General features: G+C 49.5%; 6 protein-coding genes across 6 annotated transcripts; 2 read left to right on the top strand and 4 right to left on the bottom strand.

Moving 5' to 3' along the window:
- Window positions 1-103: 103 nt before the first annotated feature.
- BKA67DRAFT_513509 (peptidyl-tRNA hydrolase PTH2-domain-containing protein) lies at window positions 104-841 on the bottom strand (the record flags this gene model as incomplete). Its single annotated transcript, XM_046097573.1, has 2 exons — window positions 104-420; window positions 520-841. The coding sequence occupies 2 exons, from the start codon at window positions 839-841 to the stop codon at window positions 104-106; spliced, it is 639 nt and encodes a 212-aa protein (XP_045961149.1).
- A 2,548-nt stretch (window positions 842-3,389) lies between these two features.
- BKA67DRAFT_655216 (uncharacterized protein) lies at window positions 3,390-5,636 on the top strand (the record flags this gene model as incomplete). Its single annotated transcript, XM_046106718.1, has 1 exon — window positions 3,390-5,636. The coding sequence occupies one exon, from the start codon at window positions 3,390-3,392 to the stop codon at window positions 5,634-5,636; it is 2,247 nt and encodes a 748-aa protein (XP_045961148.1).
- Window positions 5,637-9,971: 4,335 nt separating this feature from the next.
- BKA67DRAFT_553613 (uncharacterized protein) lies at window positions 9,972-11,459 on the bottom strand. Its single transcript, XM_046101919.1, has 5 exons — window positions 10,743-11,459; window positions 10,255-10,690; window positions 10,140-10,194; window positions 10,038-10,065; window positions 9,972-9,993 (listed from the first exon to the last, which is right to left on the bottom strand). Exons 1-2 carry the CDS (start codon window positions 11,097-11,099, stop codon window positions 10,346-10,348), a joined length of 702 nt encoding a protein of 233 aa, XP_045961147.1. The 5' UTR covers window positions 11,100-11,459; the 3' UTR covers window positions 9,972-9,993; window positions 10,038-10,065; window positions 10,140-10,194; window positions 10,255-10,345.
- A 1,179-nt stretch (window positions 11,460-12,638) lies between these two features.
- On the bottom strand, window positions 12,639-13,579 carry BKA67DRAFT_512599 (Protoglobin-domain-containing protein; the record flags this gene model as incomplete). Its single annotated transcript, XM_046097489.1, has 3 exons — window positions 12,639-13,080; window positions 13,169-13,439; window positions 13,495-13,579. The coding sequence occupies 3 exons, from the start codon at window positions 13,577-13,579 to the stop codon at window positions 12,639-12,641; spliced, it is 798 nt and encodes a 265-aa protein (XP_045961146.1).
- A 717-nt stretch (window positions 13,580-14,296) lies between these two features.
- BKA67DRAFT_174401 (uncharacterized protein) lies at window positions 14,297-18,078 on the bottom strand. Its single transcript, XM_046095243.1, has 2 exons — window positions 15,484-18,078; window positions 14,297-15,435 (listed from the first exon to the last, which is right to left on the bottom strand). Exons 1-2 carry the CDS (start codon window positions 17,972-17,974, stop codon window positions 14,504-14,506), a joined length of 3,423 nt encoding a protein of 1,140 aa, XP_045961145.1. The 5' UTR covers window positions 17,975-18,078; the 3' UTR covers window positions 14,297-14,503.
- Window positions 18,079-20,060: 1,982 nt separating this feature from the next.
- On the top strand, window positions 20,061-20,432 carry BKA67DRAFT_532152 (uncharacterized protein; the record flags this gene model as incomplete). Its single annotated transcript, XM_046099489.1, has 1 exon — window positions 20,061-20,432. One exon carries the CDS (start codon window positions 20,061-20,063, stop codon window positions 20,430-20,432), a length of 372 nt encoding a protein of 123 aa, XP_045961144.1.
- Between the last annotated feature and the right edge of the window lie 1,325 nt (window positions 20,433-21,757).

The raw sequence follows: 21,757 nt of genomic DNA, 5'->3' as shown, positions 1-21,757 counted from the left end.
AGGTCATTCTGTTTCAACGGCGTTGATCGCCTTCTCCGTTTCCCCTCCTACAAGGTTGAGGACGCAAACTCGGACCACTCTGGCGCGAAACGAGCAATTTCACCTACAACAGCTTCAAGCCTCCTGTGACCTGGTCGATCAAGCTCTTAGGTGCAGGGCCAACACCGAGGACGGTCATGCTGCCAGCCTCGATCTGTGTGCGTCCAGCGTCCTGTATCACCTCGGCGGTCAACCCCAGACTTCGGGCCTTGCCCATGAGATCCAGAAGCTCCTGTTGCGACTTGACCTGGACGGCGATCTTGGCCTGGCCGTTGCGCTCCCAGCGCTTCAGTAGCTGGCCTTCGGGCGACGTAGGCGACTTGCGCGACAAGGTCTTGTAGCATGCGAGGGTGGCGTGGGAAGCTTGAGCTGCGATCTTGCCTGTTTGAAACCAATGCACGTCAGTATATTGTTTACAGACAAGCGATTTCTTCTTCTCCTTGTTCTTATTGTGAAGGGGCAGCCGGGGATGATGGTTACCTTTTGTCATGCCCAAATCCGTTCTCACAACCAGCACCAGCTTGCACTCCTCGTTCGGGCTGCCCAAGTTCGCCGGCGGTGTGCTGCTGCTGTCGACGTCCACCAGCTTGCCCTCGCTCCGGGCTGTCGCCTTGTTGGGCTTTCTCTGCTTCAGCCCGTCCCGGCTGTCGGCCTCGGTGGAATTGACCCAGTTGGGGGCGTGGTCTAGTATGGTGTCGTCGACGTCGACGTCGGACTCGTCGCTCTCGACGGGGTCGGACAGGTTGCGCCTCCGCTCCTCGGACAGGGAGGGAGGGATCAGGTAGCCCTGGACGGTGTACATGCCGAGCAGGTAGCCCGTGAGCAGGGCGACGATGCTGGTGGGCAGCAGCATACCCGTCGTGGTCCAGCTGTTGGGTAGTTCTCCTGACATTGTGACGGCGATGCCTGGCGAGTATCCGGATCCGGATGGGATTGACTAAAAGTGTAATGCTAGAGCTTCAGCGGGCTCTTGCGGCAGATAGAATTGGTGTCAGAGACTTTGATTGGTAAAGGGTAAACTGAACTGAAAAGATTGATTGAATCGAATCGAACCGAATTGGATAGTGGCCGAACGTCGTGTGTCGAAATGCGGCTCAGTAAGGTTAGTAGCTGGATGCAAGCTACTGTGTATATCCAGATGATCAGATATTGTGTTGTGACTGACCTCAAGCTATCCCATACTTGACTTGGTGCCGGGAGGGAGGCTCAGAATTAAATTATTTTTGGCCCAACTGAACTAAATGGACAAGGGATGAACCGAGCCTCTTATGTAATCCTGCGCCGGCTGTTTCCACATCCATATTGATATCCATCTCTATACCCATATCCACCTTCCTGGCAGGTCGTTGAAGATGCCGGCCAAGGTGGGATCCCAGGTAATCGTCATCAATTGACAATACACTTCAATTCTTATTCACACCGCACCTGGGACCGGCTCGACGTTCCCCAACATGCTTGCTCGCCTTATCTCAAGCTGAACTGTAGACATCTATTGGCAAGTGTCAGAGCTGAAGATATATGATAAGGACCAGTCTAGGTTAGACGTCTTTCAGCTTGCATATGTAGATAGACTACTCCGTAACACGCCCAGCGTAAACAAAATCGAGTGCATGCACACAGAGCTCCAGTTAGTGTACCCCTTTGCTGGGTCCCGCTACGTTGACGGGTTAAATTTTGATGTTTTCACCTAGATAACTCGCCATCATCTGGCTAGATTAAGCTCGTGTGAGTAATGCTTTGTTTGAGACCTTTCAACCTGCAAACATGCCGTTGATATATGCACATATTGTAACCAACGCAGGCAGACGCCAAAATGGGCATTTGTCGCAGAATCGGCAATGTCCTGCACCAAACCCAAATTGGGTTGGGGGTACACACGCCTCTTTTCTAGGTCTGCACGGAGGGAGTATCATAGGGATATGTAGTATGTAACTCAGAGAAAGCGTTCAAGCTTGTGAAGCCTGAGCTTGAGCCTGAGCCTGCCGGATAGCTCCCCTCTTGTCCCCCTCTCTTTTCCCATGCCTGGTAGCGAGCATCCTTGCAGTTGACCTCGATTGCCTTTTTTTTTTTCCCTCCCTATCTAACCTACAGTACTATTACATAGACTCCATATATGGTTGTAGTCTACATCAAGTACCTTCCATAGGCAATTTCTGTTGCTGGCTACTTACCGGATGCAAGCCCCAAAGCCTTCCCCCCAAGTCCAAGCCCAAGACCAGCAGACCCTCAAAAGACCCCCGTCGCGGATCGGGATCACCCAAACCAAGTGGGATCGGCCAACCCGCCTTTTTCATCTTCACCTCACCTTACTGGCGTCTTCCTGAACTGTATTGAATTGAATTGGATTGTATTGGGCAGAACTGGATCGAGTCGGATTGGATTCGCCTATCGTATCATCGAATCGACACTCCCCGTCGCTTGAGACAAGCGCAGCACAATCAAATCACATTCTCCGACACATCAATTTCTCCATTTACCAAATCAAACAATTACTTTGCCGTACGGTAGGTACTTGGTTACCCACTATCACGAACCAGAGCACACTTGGGACGCGACCCCGTTCCCAATCTCACATGGGTTGTCGCGCACGACACCACGCCTTGTCGCAAAGCAGAGGACTCAACGTCGGAGGTTAGGTAATCCGGCAAGCAAAAGCAGCGACAATCATCCATCCATCAGTCAACCAACCAACCAGTCAATCAATCATTCATTCATTCATTCAGTCAATTACCCGGTCGATCGCGTTTACGTCGCTGGACAAGAGAAGTGTGTGAGAGAGAGAGAGAGAGAGAGAGAGAGAGAGAGACGCACACACACACAAACACATGCACAGTTATCACGGTGAATTCTCAATTTGATACAACACAGCAGCCATCTCTGGGAATCATCGCGCTGTATCATCTTGGCTCGGTGCATCTTCCCGTCATTGGCAACTGTCGCTCGTTCCCTTTCAGTTCATCTCAAGACTTGAGGTCAGTCTATCTCGCAGTTTCTACCTCCCCTGTCCAAAAATATACTTGTTACCGGGCAGAGCATATCAACAACACCCTACTTCTCCATATCTCTCTTGATCTTTGGGAGAACAAGAACCGCTAAACCTTAAAGTCAGACAATTCGCACCTTACCTCTCTCACTCTCTCGCGGAGGCTCCTCATATTGATTGTATCACCGCACGGCCTAGCCACTCTTTGTCCGACCTACTATCACGGAACACCAATACCAATACCCTTGCCGCTACCGTCCGTATCCACACAACACAAAGAACGCACCTCCACCGCGTTCTTCTTTCATGAGACCAGTCCCTCACTGTGCGCAACTGGCCGAGGTTGCATGAGGACAAAGAGACGACCATGGAGGCGGCCGCCAAGTCTATCAAGAGTCTAGTCAGCGTCTTGCCCGACCGCCCCCATCAGCTCTCCATCTCCCCCGATACGCGATACCACCTGCAGCCCAACGACACGCGCCTCGAGGAGGATGTCATCCGGCCCCTGCAGTACATGACTTATCTCTTCGACGTCGACAGAGGCCTTCTGCTTACAAGAGCCTACTCCGATATCCGCGCCGAAGAAAGCCATGCGCCCAAACCCGCAAAACCACCTCCAGACCCAAACAAGCCCAGAACAAAGGTATCTCTATCCGATTATAAGAAGAAGAAGCAGGATATCGACAGCAACGCATCGACGCCGTCCTCGAAACCCGCCCCCGCCCCCACAACCAGGCCCATCGAAAAGGAACGAATACCGTCCATTAAGAAGGAACGGTCGCCCTCGGTGGACAACATGCTTAAACAAGCTACTCTGAAGAGAGCGCATCCCAGCTTACCTCCGAAGCCTGATGTGCGCCGCCCGGGCGCGGAGCCGTCTCCTGAGAGGAAGAAGCGCCCTTCGGATATGAGCGATGATCGAGCAGTCAAGCGCACCAAGCTTGAGAGCACACCAACCCACAACCTCTCCCGCGGAGGCTCAAAGTCGGATACTCCAAGCCGGTCTAGCGATAGGTCAGGTGCTAACCTTGATAAGAAGCTGTCTAGAGAGCTCAAGCCATCCCCTATGCCCCCCGCCAATGCGAGGAGTAGTCAAGTCAACGGCTCTTCTCAGAAGTCTGTCGCCAGTAAAGACAACACTACGAAGAAGGAAAAGACGAATTCCGGCCCAAAAGAGCTCAAGTCCATACCTATGCTGTCCCCCCTAGGTCCGGAGCTTGGTTCGAGAATCCCAGGATACGAGCAGAGTCCCCAGATTAGAGCAGCAGACAAAGATGTGAAACCGCAGTCCAAGAGGCAACAGGAAGAGCTTGAGGCACCAACACCAAAAAGAAGGAGCGATCTACCGCCGCTGTTATCTCCTACACTTCCCCCGGTAGTGAGAGAGGCTCAAGCAATGGCGGAAAGGAAATTGAACCCCCCCAAGGATTCGACCCAAAGGACCACTCTATTATCTAATGCTTCGGGCACCGCCAAGAAGGCGCCTATGAAGTCGATCAGGGAGGAAAGCATCCACGTTGAAACCAAGAAAGAAAGGAAGGAGGAGCAAGCTACCAAGATTGTAAAGCTGAAATACCCGAAAAGGATTGCTAAGACCGTTTCTCGGCTACTGGCTCTGGCCCCCAAGAAAAAGACCGAAACCTCGAGAAGGGATCATCTCGAACCCCCAAGGAGAGATGATCGCACAGGCCGAGAGCGATCCGATAGCTTGGAGCCGCCGTCGACGGCGACTGCCCGAAAGCGTCCCCGCACGGCTACCGACGCAAGCGAACAGCCATCTGCAATCAAGCGCCCCAGGACTTCTGACATTGCTCAGCCATCTACCCCGGCTAGGCATCCCACGACCATGCAGCGTGTCGCCTCCAGTAGCTCTCAAGCTGGGACACCCGGTGCCGCTAATAATCTCACACCAGCGGCTCCCGTCCCGGACCGTCGATCAGCTTCGGTGGATCCAGAGAGAGCCAACCGCCTGAGGCAACAGCATAGTACTTTGACAGCGCTCGGAACAAAGCTGAAGCATCAAAGAGATCGTATCATCAAGCCAAGGGATGGTGGCGGTCCGCTCAATTCTACGGCGCGTGAGCGCAACGCTGTCATGGCTACTGCCTTGCAATCTCTTGTGGCATATCTGGCAGGCTTCAAGGCGATGGACGATATGCGGGATGCTGAGCGTAAGGTGCGAGATCCCAATATCTGGAAGAGCATGATGCCCTTGTTGAGAGCATACAGGACCGATTGTAGCAACTCCAATCAGCTCATGGCCCTTTTCTTACGCTTGCATTGCATCACTCTGTTGTGTTATTGCCGAAGTCTGCTGTCCATGGGTCCGGACAACGCCATGAATGCACGTGAGCTCTTTCAAGCCACGCGAGATCAAGAACAGATGTGGAAGATTGCAGGCGATGCTAGGAAACGTCTTGAAGACAACCAGAGCGGAGACGACGGTGGCCCAGTGGCAAGGCTCATCGACCGGCTGGGTCCATGGTCAAGTGTCGAGGACGTGGTCAGCATCACGCTTAAGATCTTGCGTAAGGTTATGCGTCTCGATGATGAGAAATTTACGCCTGAACCTGAGCTCGTTCAAGCTTGCGAGCCAACGACTAACGGTTTATGATGGCTATCATCCTCAATCGCGGCTTGCATCGAACATACCTGTGGCGCTAACATACCGTCATCACTACGTGCCGACTGCACACTTTCCTCTTTCGTATATGTATATTATAAACGACGACTGTAACGACATGATACCACTAGTTTCCTTTTTGTAGCCTTTGCAATATCGCCGGTTCATATCTGGGACGAGGCAGAGATTTTGAGACAAACTGGGTAGCAGCAATCCGGGGAAGTGAGGACTTGCAGAAGCGGGGACACAACAGCGCGCACATCGAGTATTTCGAAGGGTAACCAAACGGCGTACTCTAATGAACTATTCGGTGTACAGTATCAAGAAGTGAGCATAATGGCGTTTTCGGAAAGAGGTGTGGATGCGAAAAATGTTTCCGGATTCGATGATGCTATCTGAAGAATAGGGAAAGGAGACAAAGAAGTTCGGTACGATCCAGACCATGGGACTGAGTGTAAAAAATGGACAACCAGCGAATGGAAGGGCAGAAATGCGTATGCGGGCTGTGATAATTATTGCTTTAGTGATATCCCCACGGCTAGGCCGAGCAATGATAATGTACTGCAAACTTGAATCTTAACTTTGTTATTTTATCGTAACGTCAATACTGTTGGTCTCTGCTGGCATTGCTCGTCATTACTGAGCAACTGCCCGCTTGTATCTGGGGGGGCCTGGGGGTGGTGGTGGCCCCTTGTCTGCTTGACTCGGAGATGGAAAATGTCTGGGGGATCAGCGGAGCGGAATGGGTATCTGGGAAGAACGTTCCCATCAGTGTTATAAACAAATAGAAAGATGGTATACTGGCCCCGGCCACGAGCCGAGGTTTGGTGCAGTTCGGCCCAAGTGAAGGCCTTGATACGCCATCAAGACACTCAAGATATGACCTCACGTCCTTGTCCTGCCTGCTCTCATTCCCGCGAAGCGAGATCTGGAGGAAGAAAACTTCTTTTGTCCCGCCGCGGACTTGGGGTTGTTCTCCGCCTGCAGATCAATGTGATATGTCTCTGAAACTGGGGCGTTTGAAGTACATTTTCCAGTAATGTCAAGAACATGCCTTTTGAGGAATTGGAAAAAAAAAAAAGAATGTTTATCAATACCCGTTGACCGCCTGCCTCTTCCCTTTCTTCCCCTTCTTCGGTTTTTTTTTTTCCTTATTTTTCTCTCTCTCCTTTTCCTTTTAAATAGTTCTTGCTGTTAGCATAGAGCAAGGTCTTCGTTCTGATGTAGGTGGATAGTGTCCATGTACGAGGTTCAGCTGCAGTGAGTCGCATTCGAATTGCCGCCCTTTAGGGGCCATAAAATTAAAATGCGATTGAGAAGTCTTCTGGATCATGCTTCTCAAACCGGATTGCTAGGCTTTTCTAGCCTGCGATTTTCGGCCTTGATAATGTGGTTGTGCATGGGTTCTCTGACACCACTGGATTGATTCATATGTACGCCTTGGTGACACTGGTTTGGAGACGCTTGGTGCTGTCTGCGAGTCAGACGGAATCAATCGTCGTGTAGAATTGACCCGAGTCGGACGGCTTCGGGCAGGATATGCAAGAACAGAGGACAAACGAGTGTGGCATGAAAGGAACAATCAACGCATGGAGCTCCGACAGATACCATGGCCTCCACGCGCTAGGGGCTGATTTTGTTACATTACTTGTACTGTTTGTTTCAGTACTTATTCGATCGGAGTGTTTCGAGCTGACTGCTTAGCTGGGGCCTACTATCGACGTTATTAGGCAGTATAGAGTAGCAGGAACGACAATTGATGCGTTATGTACAGTTTGCCACTATTCGCAGTTGTTGCTCACTCTCACTTTCATACGGGATCGGCCACTTGGACGTCAACTCTTACCCCCTTCGTCTTTGTCATTTTCCTCTTGCTGAGCAAGCATTGGACCAATCAAACTCTCATTTGGATAACGTCCTGTTCTCATTCTTCTTACCATTATACTGGGTGTATATAGAAGTGCTGAGTATTAGTGCCGATCAAGGCAGCAGTCAAAGCTATGTAATAGGGCGGATATGATGCTGCATCTTCAAGTTTGTATCATGCGTAGATGTTGTGCTTCTTTTGTACATACAAGTACTACTGTCTGACGTGAAAGAAGTTCCACGCGTATGCTATTGTTGTCTGAAGACTACGTCTTTGGAAGTTGACCACGGTATTGGGATCGGCTCGCAGCCCATTGAATGGACGTATAGGGGCGTATCCCTGCTGAGTATGTGTGTCGACTCAGGGTCATGTTTGGTCTACGGGGTTGGAACTATCTGGACGCCGCAAATCTTACGATCGTCCAGGTCGACGTCATGGTTCTGGAGTGAATGTTCAAGAAGTCGTGAAGTACACTAATCCAGGCCAAAGATCCGAAAGTCACAGCAACAGCTGAACATGGTGAACCATAAACGGCGTAGTTGTGGATATACTAGACAATGGAAGGTGCTGCTGGTCCCGAGGAAATCTTTGATCTGACCAGGGGCCCAGTAGTTTGAAGATCCGGTGCGATATTATTTGATCTCAGGATACTCACACTGCGGCAACTCTATCCATTCCTGGGTTCTTGGGGCCAATTATATGGAGCACGCCGATGGAGAGTATTGCGTGACGGTGCTACCAGCCAATCACTATGAAGTTGTATCATCTGAATCCCAGACATGGAATGGCATCTGTGGCAAAGAAATAAAAAGGCGTCATGGTTAAGAGTGTCATTGGTAGCACAGAGTCTGCAGGAAAACTTAGAACCAGGTTCTACCTGCTGAGAAGAGTTATGCTCGAAGATGTATCAGAGGGGGGCCGACACAGTATTCGCTGTCGTGCAATGAATGTGACACCCTGCGGAACAGGACGATGTCAATATACAAGTTGAGAACGGTATCGTACGCTGTATGTAGATAGGACAAAAGTATCTCCGTCTAAATGTTGTATTAAAGCCGGAGGTGTGTTCCGAGTGATGCGAACCCTTTGTCACAATGTAAATTAATTCAGGTCGTATTCTAGCTGGTCGTACTCAGATGGATCAAGGTATTCAAGTCAGGACTGCTGGTTAGTCGACGGCAGGGAGGATAACGTCCAAGGCAGCGTGACTACTAAGTCTCCTGTCTAATTTTATCTTCTCCAAGTGCCCTACCGCACGCCCGCTGGAATAATCACAGTTTCGTGGTTTCAGGATGAAGAGATTTTCAAGCATTCGACAGCATCAAGAGCCGGGAGATTAATCCGTCATATTGAAGCTGTTCTAGCACTCAAGTGGCAAATCAATGGGACATTGCCATATGGCGATGATGTGTGTTTACATCCAGTGACGCATCAAGTAGGAAATAACTGTCAACTCCAGATCCTAACACCCACTAATGCTCAATACAAATCCAACACAGTTATGAGCAATTAATAAGAGTATCGGCAGTTAAATTCGCCAAGGAAGCTGTGACTTTGAATATGTCTGTTGAGAGATTCTTGTGTCTTGGCGTTGGGTCCGGACGGTTGCCTGCTTTTATGGGCTCGGCAGCCTTACGATAGGGGTTTGTAGACTTACGCGGCAATTGTTGGGCTCACACTTTTTCGACTCATTGCATATGCTGAGACACCGCTGCAGAAGAGGAGATACGAAAATTAAATAGAAAAGGAAATTCATAATGACCGAATGGTGGCACCACACAAGTCGTGTCAATGCTCAAGCTGTAGAGCAAAAAGCTCACTCGGGACCTTGTCCGAGCTCTATGATTGGCTGCGCAAATAAACTGCCTATGGTCTTGGTGTGCCTTTATGGTCCGTACATAGTACACGGTTCAGGCCCATAAACAATCTCGAGGCGGCGGGGATAAATCTTCGAGCCTCAACGCGCAGCTAGGAGTGTCGATTTGCTGCGGGAGCGTGTCAACAGGGCTCCTCGTCAGGTGATAAATGAATGTTCTCGCGAACTAGCTATTTTCGAGTATGGAGACTACTTCCACATTGTTGATTTGGCCTGCTTTATATTTCCTCACCTCGCACAGGTTGCAAACTTCACTGATATCATGGGGTGGCGGAGCTGAACACATTCCTGCGAAGGCTTTGTGAGCTGAATCCACAGAGGCTTGGGCTATTTCGGTGAATTTGTAATGTGTTTCGTCCATGTTGTATACCTAGAGATCTCCCGTGCCATTGCTGTTGGAAAGAATCGAACCTCGATTAAAGCCTCCTATCTACTGATTTGTAAATATACACCTAGTAAGATACATGTGACCGTATATGATTCGACTTTCAGCAACCTGATCATAACTTTAAAACCGTGGTTTAGTGGCAGCCGGTGGAAAGCTGGAATATCTGATCTAGATGTTTTCATCAGCACGGCAAGTACGTAGCCCGCTAACCTATAAACTTCTTGTATCAGCCTCGAACGTAGATAATGCATCCCAACATACCAACTGTTGTCCTCGGCCCTTATGAACCCTTATGACGAATATGTCAGAGACAAGTTGTCGCCTTTCGGACGCTATCATCACTTGACAAGCTGTCGAACTCACCAGTGCAAAACGACCTTGTCGAGTTCATTTCAGGCAATTGACGGAAGCCACCATTCGTTTCCTCGTAAGCTAAAGCTTGTACATTATAGCGTGGTACCAACGTATTGCTACTTACGACATCAGAAACCCGTAGGCCGTGGAATATAAACGCCATCGCTTTTCCCTGAACATGATTGGTATGAATGAAATACAGCTGCCTCTCGAAATCAGTCGATTATCCTGGGGCTGCTTCGCGTCGAAGTTGACGAGAGACTCATCCCTCTGCTAATCTGATCCGCGCTATGCCTGAGATAATTGTCAATCACCGGGTGATTGCACGCTGAGTGACAGAGTAGCTCATGTTTCAGTGCCAGGACCTCGTTGCTCAGCTCATCGAAAGCATTTCGCAATACTTGATTCCTCTCGCGTTCGATTTGTTGTTTCTCCTTCAGGACTTCCTCTGCTGCCTTGCTTTTGGCACGGCATTTGGCTGCGGCTGTGCGATTGCGCTCTCGTCTGACAGGCTCAGCTATACCTTTGTGGTGAAGTTCCTCGTGTAGGGCGTCGTGATACTACTCTCATGGTCAACGTCGCAAACAGGGACAGTCTGGCAGGTGGCTATACCTCGACATATTGGGGACTGGTAGGCTTGTTGGTGCCCTTGCTTGCCCTACGTCGCTTGGTTCTGCCGGCCGGGATGAAGCTGTTGTCTTCCGCACTTTGAGAGCTGACTGGGCTTGTGCTTGCTGTGGACAGGGATTGTAGGCAGTCTGGATTGACAAAGCCAACCGAGGATATCATGGATTGCAGTGTCGGATCTAGTGATAGCTTGTGTTCCAGGGCGGGGTGTGTTGGTGCTGCAAAGGGTATGGATGACCTCGGGTTATGCTGATACCAGTCATCCCAGTAAAAAGAGTTATCGAGGTGCTGGTGCGTGTTGTTGTTGAATGGGGGGAAGTTGTTGATTACACTAGTTGCCATGATGAATATGGTTACAGAGCGGAGACGTGTTTCCAAGGAAGGGGGTGGCAGCAAGCTCTGTTTTATGGCACGGGGCCTCGGAAAGAAAGTCTTGACTTTTCCAGCATCTGCTATGTTCTGACTACAAGATACCAAACTTAGAATGAGGACTTGCTTGTCCCAGGCTTGGGCCCGGGCATGTGGAAACACATTGGTGTGGCGTTGCTGTGATTCGATTGACCTGCATATGAACTGCTCGTCCGGCGATGGGCCCTAAGTGACTGGGCAAATGAAATCGGCCACCGATACCTGAACGCCAGTGCTACCCTGGGAATTGCCAGAGTTAAAACTTCCATTGAACTTTGCTACTGTGAGACTTCCCATGGTCTGGGTCCAACTAGTTCCTTCGCTACGGATACGTGGGCGGGAGTAGATCGGGTTCCAATAGGACCTCGGAGGTGGGAGGTGGGGCTCGATTGGAGGCGAGGGGGGTCCAACAGTAGTGACTATGTACAAACATTAAACCATTGAAGCGCGAGGGAGACACCGCGAGCTCTCAGCTTCGGACGTCGTTCCAGTATTTCCAACTGGTCTTTTGATTGGGCTTGAAGGCCACCCGCTCTTTGCTGCTACGCAAGCACGCACAACCTTGCAGCTCGTTCGAAACTCATACTCACCAATCAAGAGTATAAGATTTGAAGGAGCACGTTCCGTCATAGACAGCGTGTTATTTCCCGTGCTTGCATGCTATCATGCAGACTTGCTGTATGCGCGGCCGGTTTTATGACAGACCCGGGAGAGTGTACTATACATGCAACTAGTTGCGTGATATTGAGAGTACGGGAGTTACTTGTCGGCCAACTCATGTCTACGCGGATAACCACACAAGGTCAGCACGTTGAATTCACCGAGACTGTCAAGACAGTACAAATCATTCAAAAGCAAAGAAGAAGCGAGAGAGGAACCCCCCCCCCCCCCCCCCCCCCCCCCCCCCAAGCCCATTTCGAACAAGTCCTGCTCTTGCATTAGCCAGTGTCATGATTGCAAGTGTAACTCTACGGCCTCGAACTTGCATTCCTGGCCCTTAATCCCCTTGGTTACTCGGCTGAACTAGCTTAACGGTCAAAACATAGACTTGTTAATTTGGCATAGCAGACCCATAAAGATAAACGGCCAACTATCCGGGACCAGGACAAGAGGCTTGCGGGGCAAGTCACGATCAATGTAGGACTAGCAAGATGATCTTGCACATTCATGGACATACATAAGATTTGTGTGCGACTTAATTACCAACGGCGTACTTTCGGAAAGCTGGCTCGGCTTTATCGTCTGTAGCGAAAACTTTATACCCCGGGTAGTGCTTAGTACTTGCCACAATGCCTGGATGCCTATCCTAGTCGAAGATAATCCAACACGCATGCAACAAGTAGGCCCCATAAAAAAAGCAAGCATGCAGGGTTTAAGCCCATGAGACTTACTCATACATCGAACATCTAATTGGGATTAGGTCTCTTAACCTCCGTTCGAGCATATCCCCGATGTCGACACAGGTCTGACCCTTCAGCTTTCGCTGGACACGGATCCGGCTAGTATGGTTTTGCAGTCATCGTCCTTGTCTGCGCAACCATCACAGACGCTGACATCGGCCCCTCTACTCCCTGAAAAGGGACAAACCCCAGCTGCCGGCGCCGGCGACGCGGCCTCCTCGATGTCGACCAGTACCTTCTTGCCGTTCAGATAGCCCTCCTGCTCGATCTCCGGCTTCTCCATCTCCTCGCTGTACTCGTCCCCATCACGGACATACCATTTGGCGAACAGGTCATTCTGGACCCATATCACCTTGCCGATGGCCTTGACCAAGGCAATCTTCTTGTCCATCCTTAGCCGCGGGTGATTAAGCAGTGCCTCCGTGATAGTATCTTGGATAAAAGCGAGACATGCCCCTATGTGGACGTACTCTATGTGAAGCGGATGCTCGCGGCCTCTGCCCACGTGCATCATGCTACAACAGCGAACATTGGCGTCAGCAGGTGTACATGGAGACGGCGGCGCTGGGTCCGCAAGTAAGCGGGAACCAATCGGCAACTTACCCGACCTTATCGAGATATTCCCAGAACTCCATCGTCGAGGGGTCTGAGCACAACTTCGCCAAGTAGGCCCGCAGGAACATCTTGCGATGGAGGATCTGCGGGCTGTTGTCGTGGAGGGTTGGGTCCACTGGACCCTCATAACTTGTACTCCGCGTCTCAAAAGCTCTTGCTGTAATGTCGTACTGCAGAAGTTTGTGGTAGACGATGTTGACGATGGCGGGGATCAGCTGCTTGATGTACTTGGCACCCCATATTAATGCTTCGATGTCATCTGCGGTTTCGTTAGTCTGCCCGTGGGAGAGAGACGTGGGTGATAGGCGCTATACTCGAGCTGAAGTCTAAGAATGTGTGGAGGTACTGAATGCGGGCTTCCAGATTCGTATATAGATCCTTACGATCTATATGCTTCATGGGAGCTACTCCTGGTAACATCTTCGGCAACGATTGGCTACTTGCAGGAAGGCGACTTTAGGGCGTGCGAGTTAATCTTCAGGCTAAGCAACAAGTTACTGGCTTGGATTTGAAAGCAGGGTCACGTTCCGCAACGGAAGACTCCTCTGAATAGTTAAGTTGCTTGACGAATTAACTGAGTAATTGCGAGTCTACAAAATTAGTTCCTTAAGACATATAACGCTTTTTATTATTTTAAAAGTTTCATCTTCAACTGCTGCCAAATCCGTCTCGTGCAATTGGCGACGCCTCATTATAGAAATCAAGTGATAATGGCATGATGCGGGGGTCCGAATGGTCTGATTTGTAGCCGCGGTCACTTCCGAACCCACTTAGAGACGAAAATAAACTGGAACCTACAATACCACGTCCTTCATAGGGCTGAATTCGCATGACTTCGACACGGAAAATGTTTCTCTGCGTGATAGCTTCTAGACAAACAGTGCAACGGAGAATCACGGAAATCCTCATGTCGGAGATGAACTCCTTCGACGCCCTTTTACGAGGCGCACTCGTGTTGAGTCTGGCTCGATCTGTTAATTCCACAACATAATCCACGCCTTTTGCTATAACACGAGTCAGTTAACAAAAGCTCACGACGCTATAACTTAATAAGACAGCTTCGAAACAAGTCACTCCGCAACTGAACTCTAATATCCGTATGTCAACAAGATTGTCGGTTCACTGGCCTGACTCTCCGGCAGGCATTTGATGGGTCAGAGACAAAGCAAATGGATGTGATTGAGCGCCGGTAAGAGTTACATAAGCACGACTACACGTTTACATTAACCAGTACTCCATGGTATCCTAATCATACGCAAGGTCTTGAACGCCAATATTATGCACGCAATGCTTTTGATCATCCAAGGCTCTGCTCAGCCGTTTCTATCGCAGTCCAAATCCTTCACTTTCGTTGACGGCGCGCCATAGCAATGTTTCGAGTCTTTCCCGTGATCTATAGCGAAAAAGGTTAATAACGTTGAAACACGTACGCGCTGTTGGGTATCGCCCAGTATCTGCACCAAGACAGCTTATTTTAATGACAAGTGACGTCGCTCCCATGGCGGGAATGCGGTCGCTGCCAGTGATGAAGGACAAAAGCCGCCGCTGGTCCTTCGGGGGCGCAGCGGCAAATGACTCCCAAAACCAATCAATTGTGGGTTCATTGGCAGGCTCCCTATCGAGTTTGTCGGTATTCCAATCCGCATACTTGGCCACTGCTCGTAAAGATGTTATGTCGAGTGGCTCGTCGGATCCTCGAACCAGCAGTTCGATTTCCTCAGGCCGGAAGAGCGACAAGGCATTACCGGCGCAGACAGTGAAGAAACCGCGCTTAAATGGCTCAAATTGGCGTTTCACGGCCTCATCGAGCAGGTACTTGACATAAAGATCGACATACTCTCGTCGGTTGGCGTTCGTGACTGGCTTCGTATCACCTCCAGGGCAGAGCGGGGTACGAGACCTTGTATCATATCTCTCAATCTCAACGACGAAATCTAGGCAGAAGGTGTTTTCCACGTCGCCCTCAAAGTCCAGGAGTTGGCGGAGGCCGTGAGCCAGCCGTGGCCGAAACTCGGCTAGGTCATCTAGCGTGTACGTCATCATCTGTCGCTGGAGAGTAGAATTGCTGGTTGAGGATGCAGGCGCCGCTGCGAGAAGTTTTCGAAATGCGAAGGGTGGGAAGGCCACATCCAAAATGGCAGAGTTGTATATTGCCAAGCCTAGGACAACCCCGACAAGAAAATACTGGTCTGTTGTCTCAAATGTATGTGGGTTGAAATAGCAAAACTGAGAGTCCTCATCAAAAACAAATAGTCCTATCGCTGTTAGTAAATTTTTCGTGAACCCAGATGAGAGAGACTTACCATGATCAGGGTTGAAGACCTCCTTGACCAATAGTTGGAACCATTCCTTGCGAAGACCACCAGCATCAACACCTTCCTCACCTCGAAATTCTACTCTTAGTCCCTTTTTGATATCTTCACTGCCGCTTCCAACAACCTCGCTGACTTTTGCCAAGCTGTCTTCGATAAGGCACTCACGCCGTACACTGAGCAGTAGATATGGTACATTGTTCTTATGGGTTAAAAGACTGTCGAAAAAAGCGTCCCGCGCTTTTCCGTGCATTTGACGTTTGGCGTCAAACTCGAGGATTTGTATCTTCGCAGAGATACTAAGAAAAAATGGGTATTGGCAGAATGCAAACTTGCCCTTTCTTGACTCCCACATCTCAAAGTCCGTCCTGAAATCTAGACAGTCGAGCATCGTATTATAGAAATCGCTTGTGGGTAGCAGATGGTCGTGAGCGTGCCTAACACTTACTTCATTCCGCCGGACGTGTGTCTGGTTATTGGCTGCAAATATCAAGGCCATTACCTTGGCGCCGGCCTTGAGCTGCCAATCGTCACTATATGTGATTCTTGGTGTTTCAGGTGACTGCTTTTTGTTCCTGGAAGTCGCTGGTGGTGCTAACGCAGCATGGAGTGACGCTGCACTTGCCCCTGTGCGAGAATTCGACAGATCTGGGATCAAGCCCCCAGTTAGATCGACCTCGACTTCGAACTTCTTTTCGCTCAACCGCCTTAAGCGGTAGTTTACAAAAGTGTTGATAAGGTCTTTAGTTTGAAGGAAGAGATGCCCAGGAAGCTTAGAGAACCAAGCCACGAGCTGGTGATGACATTGATCTGAGGAGTTCGATATCAATCCTAGAATTCTCTTGATAATGCCCGAGTGCCGTCCCATCGCAGACCGTTCCTCGCTAGTAATTTGGGAGATGTGTGTCGATTGTTTCCCCTTGCTAGAATCCTGGTATACGCCAGCAAAGCTCTTGTGGTCTGAGGCCAGCAGCGGATTCACGACGAGAAGTAGTAAGAACCTGACGTCTTGGGGCTCTTCAAGCAATCTGCCAGGGCGCTTCAAGAGCATTTCCGTACATTTCAACAAGACACGCTGCAAGTAACTCTGTGCTTCGAGTAAAGTAGCTTCGAAACGTTGTCTTTCTTGCCATGACATCTCTTTTACTTGGCCGGTCTCGAGGCTTTCTTTGTAAAGTTCCGTCCATGGCTTGGCTGCATCGGTAACAACCGTATACCATTCTAAAACTTCTCCCCAGTCAATGCGAGGTGAACGAGAACTGACAAACACATGGTTATCTTCTTTCCGTTGAGACCGCGATCTGGGAACGGCCTCTTGCTGACCACCGGCCCACCATTGCGCATTCTCTGCTAGGTCTCCAACCATAAGCATCTTGGGGTCCAGGTCTGCAACGAGCGCTGTGTCATCAAAGATAGCTTGTTTTTCTTGTCGTAAAGGTACTGGCTTTCTCTTGATGCGCATTTGTGGTTGCGGTTGAGCCCTTGAACTGAAGCTATGGCGCTTGGCAATGAAAGAGGTATTGATATTTGTATGAAACTGAAAGGCGCGTATCAGGTAGTCTTCGATCGGCTTGAAGATTCTTTTGGAGTCCAGAGGCTTGCCCTCATCAGCATGTCCATCCAGTGGAAAAGTCAGACTACGGCCATCTGGATACGAAGTCGAATAGGATCGAATGGCTGGGTTGGCTCTCTGCAGAGGGTTTGCATCGAGACAGCCATCGCCGTGGTCATCAAATACCGGATTGTAGTCTCTATCTGGAGGCGTCACGCCCAGCGATGGTGATCTTCCGTGTTGGCTTTGTGTGGTTGGCGTTGAGAGACCTTCCTCTGGTGTACGCAGCGATGACTGTCTTGTAGGCAAGCCCGGTGACAGGTGTTGTTCCTCAGCACCAGTAAACGACTTCAAAGCTTGGAGCAAGCACTGTCGCACCAATCTCCTTGTGTGCTCCAGAGACAACGGCCTAGCAGTGGCCGCCGATTTCCCTTCCTCCGTCCTTGGGCCATGCGGCGTCAAGTCGTTGATTGTGGCACAGATTGTACATCTGAACGTACTCAACTCTTTCGGCCATCGCACTTTGCCGCCGCAAGTCATACAGTTTCCACTTGAGAAGTCGATTGGCCCACGATGGGGCTTCTTGGACGCCATAGCCGGCCGTGAGCTCGCATGGCCCGCTTTGGAAAAATCGTCATCGGTGGTCTCGTCCGGGCTAGGCAGTTTCTTTGACTTCTTGGAGCCGAACAAGGACGGAAATGGATGGCTCATTGAGCGTGCATGAGCCGGACGATCTGAAGATCTCGTGGGTTTGGGAAGCTGAACATCGTCATCAGAGCTCGACTCGGTCTGGACCTGCTGGTTTGGGGAAGTTATGAAGACGTCAGGGCCTTGGAGCTGTGGGTTCCATCTTTGTGCCCTGGCAGGGGCAGGTACGCTGGATCCGTTACGCTCGTGGAAGGGAGGCGGCCTTCTTGAACCAAAGGCCATAGTTCAGTCCACCGGCGTAACTGCTTCTTGGGACATGCCGCGCATATCAGATTGATTCTACACACGAGGTCAGGTAGCACGACGGGGTCTAGGTCGGGTGGCGTGTCGTGCTGCTGCTGCGTCTCAAAGAGCGCGATAGGGCTGTGGCGAGGAAGACTGATTCGATGTAGCAAATCCGGCTTGACATATGTATGGCTATGGCATACGATCACAGCTGAGGATGTATCACCACAAGAGACCCCGGCTTTGATGCTCGAGTCAGGGCAGGCAAGACTGAATTATGCTTGTCAGTTGAATGGTTAGGCGCGTCAAGGTCAACGTTGCTGCCATTGAGGCGGCCTCGGTCAACTCGGTCCAGGTCCGAGTTTAAGGGCACTAAAAGTATGCCTGGAGTTCCGGGTATGTATCCCAGTTGCATCAACTGCCAGGACTGCCCCCATGCGAAATATAGCCAGTCCCCGCCCCGTATAACTAAAACATAGCACTTTACTTATATGTTAAGACGCCAATTCGGTAGAATAATCGTGTTGAACGTTGTGATTATATTCACTAGCCATTTGCTAATAAATTTAGATGTTTGGATTTTTAATTTCATCGGCAAAGGCGAGGTTGCGGTCTTGGTAAAAAGCTGAGTTCCACGTGAGAGTTGTTGCATTTCCCGTGCGGGCGTCCTGGAACCTAAGCTGTGCTGCTCCAAGCCTGAGCCTGGCAGGGCTCCAGCCGGAGCGCGGCAGTGGGTCTGGCCTGAACCTGGCTCAGGCGTAGCTGAGCTTGCCTTGTGCTGCGTGGCATAATATAATCATGCACAGACGTAGACCGGCATTTCGTTAACGTTTCCTGTTATGGTGGACTTCCGTAACGACGCCACTACTGGCTATATCACAAGGACGTAGAAAGTAGGAACTGGTGTGCAGAGGTTTATGCTAACAAGGGAAGTTATGCTTCTGAAAGATGTCGATTACAACGATATTCTAACTGAGCAAGGTAGGAGTGCAAGGTATCTGAGTTTACAAGCGTCCACGTTCAAGTGTATTGAATGCTTCACTTATGGGTAGGATGCATGCTTAGATTGATCATGGAGGTAATGACTATCTACCCAGAGGTGGAAGTCCTTCCCAGAACATGTACATTCATCCCCTCCCTGATACTCCTGGGATCACTTGCTTGACACTGATACACACAGTTCCGACCGTGGTCTGCCGTTTCGGGGGGAAACCCGCAGCGGCATATTGGCGAGTATACCCCTGAAGCCCGGTCTTGGAAAGAAAAAGTTGCCAGTCCCACCTTCCCGGTCCCTATCTGGAACAGCGTAGACGCTTCTTTCCGAATCAGTCCTGTATACTCCGTACGGCCCGCACCAGCGATCCCACTTCGAGAGGTCCTCAGCGATGGCGCGGCGACGGAGATCCTGATGTCCTGAATCAGCGAGCCACCGGCGTTGCTAGTGCTTGCCGAGGGCGATTTTTGTGTCCAGCTGACCCAAACAATCCGAGCATAGCCAGAGCACTAGATGTCAAGGTATAAATAAATGAATTTTGATGTGTGTGGGGATGGGGTTTTTTTTATTACTTTATAAAAGTCTTTTGTTCTTATTATACATCAAGTTCTAAGCTCAAGAAATATCAAGTTTTAGCAGCTGTAACAATCTGTCCCATTTCTTGATGTCAGACACGGATAAAGACCAGTGATTTAATGTGCAATTTCAGACGCACTTTGCAGCAGAATAAAAATCAAGTACCTAAACAATCCTATCGACGAGCCTTTCCTATGACAGTAGCTACATACCCATGCATTTACCTAGCTAGCCAACAAGTGAAATTGAGCAAACGCACCGACTTTGAGTGTCCGCTCGTGTACACAATTCTACGGCGCGGACTGTCTCGCAATCCGAGCTTGACACAGCCGAACGATTTCGTCAATTCGTGCCGGTTTACAAACTTGATTCAAAGACAGTTGTCAAATCGAGCAAAAGAACACGACTTTCTGAAGCTGTACCTATGCGGTTTGTTCGCGAACGTACACATATTCCGGTTCCCGAGGTTTACAATGCATACAAAGATGAAGAATCTGGCCACACACGATCATAATGGAGTATATTGAGGGCATCGAACTCGAGGCAGCTTGGAAAATGTACGATGACACTCAGAAGGAGTCCGGGATCAACCAGCTCCGTCAATACATGGAAGAGCTTCGTGAAATCAAATCGGACCGCATTGGCACAATCGATGGTTCATGGTGCGACGATCACTACTTTGACTACGATAGAGGCGGTTGCGGGCCTTTCAATGATGAAGCAGCATTCAATACAGCCATAGTCAAGGCCCTCACACATGAGAATTCGTTTTCACATGTAGTGATAACCTGTGATCTGTGGCTGGAAATCATGACGGGCACAATACTGTCCTCACACACAACGACTTTGCACCGAGAAATATCCTCGTCCGGGGGTCGGAAGTAGTGGCAATCCTTGACTGGGAGCTCTCTGGCTTCTATACTGAGTACTGTTAGTATTGCAAGGCGCTTCGCCCTCCTGATTGGGAGAGCGGATGGGTCAAGAAAAAAGCGCTAGATAGGATATTGAGGCTATGGCGAAAGGAATTATCAGTCATGTGGAATACTACTGAAATTATCTGGTAGGATATCAAGTTTGCAGCATAAGTCCGCAAGTTGTATTGAAAAAAAATACCCTGTTGGTTTGACCATGTCCTCTTCATTTCTCGCCATGATCTTTACCGAGCTTGTCGAGGCCTATCCTCTTCATTTCCCGCAATAGGGTTCACCAAGCATATTGAAGCCTGTCCTCCTCAACCGTGGCAGCTGTTTACTGGGCATACAGACTTACAGTATGGCTGCATCACTAGGACGATATATGTATGATGTGAACGAAGTTTCAGGCAGTCCTCGAAGAATATAATTCCGTCGTCTCAATTGCGGAACTCTCGTGTTAGCTGTTGATGCTGGCTTGGATTCTCCGTGGCCGTTGCCAATGAGGCATTCTCCGAAAACTGGAATCCCAAGCTGAACACATCCGAAGCTTGGGTTAGGATAGAACAAATCTAGGGCGTAACTCTTTTGAAAATTGACTGTTATAAGGTATGAAAAAAAAAACCTGGCGGTTTCGCTGGGCTGCTTTTCTAGGGCGATGATGGATATCTTTTGGAACACATTAACATGCATTACAATTATTACAAGTTACTTCTACAAGTATTGAGATATTTTGGCGTTTTCGAATTGCTAGATTTCAACCTGATGTGGCGAACGGCCTGAACCAGCTTAATCAAGCATTCCTGTAGTTCAGCACAATCTCTGTCCAATATATCTCATTATTGGGCTTTGTTGAACAATGCCCACAGAATGCGTGGTGGAATAGAGAAAGCACTAAGGTTACCAGATATCAACGGGACAAATGGAATATCTTGAACGCAAACAATATCATGTATAAAATCTTGACTCACTCTAAAATCATGAAGTCACTTGCTAAACAGCTGATCGATTATGATCTAGCTCCTTGGCCGCACACATGCTTATCGTACCGATGAATGTAATTCTTACTCTTACTCTTACTCTACACGATGTCGACAATGTTAGAGGGTGTTTTAATCGCTCTCGAGATGATTTCAAGTCACATTTAATATCCTGGGTTTCTCAGTATCTATGAGAGTAGCCAAAGCTCTTCCTATCATAGCCGATGGTTTTCCCATTGTAAATCACCGGCGAACCACTAAACTAATATTCATACACAAACAATAATTCTTACCAATCATGTCGGTAAACGCCAACTCG

This window comes from Truncatella angustata (assembly GCF_020726525.1).
Source record: "Truncatella angustata strain MPI-SDFR-AT-0073 chromosome Unknown BKA67scaffold_2, whole genome shotgun sequence".
NCBI classification, from domain to species: Eukaryota; Fungi; Ascomycota; class Sordariomycetes; order Amphisphaeriales; family Sporocadaceae; genus Truncatella; species Truncatella angustata.
Note: the sequence above shows the minus strand (reverse complement) of the source record. Positions and strands in the feature narration are given on the sequence as shown.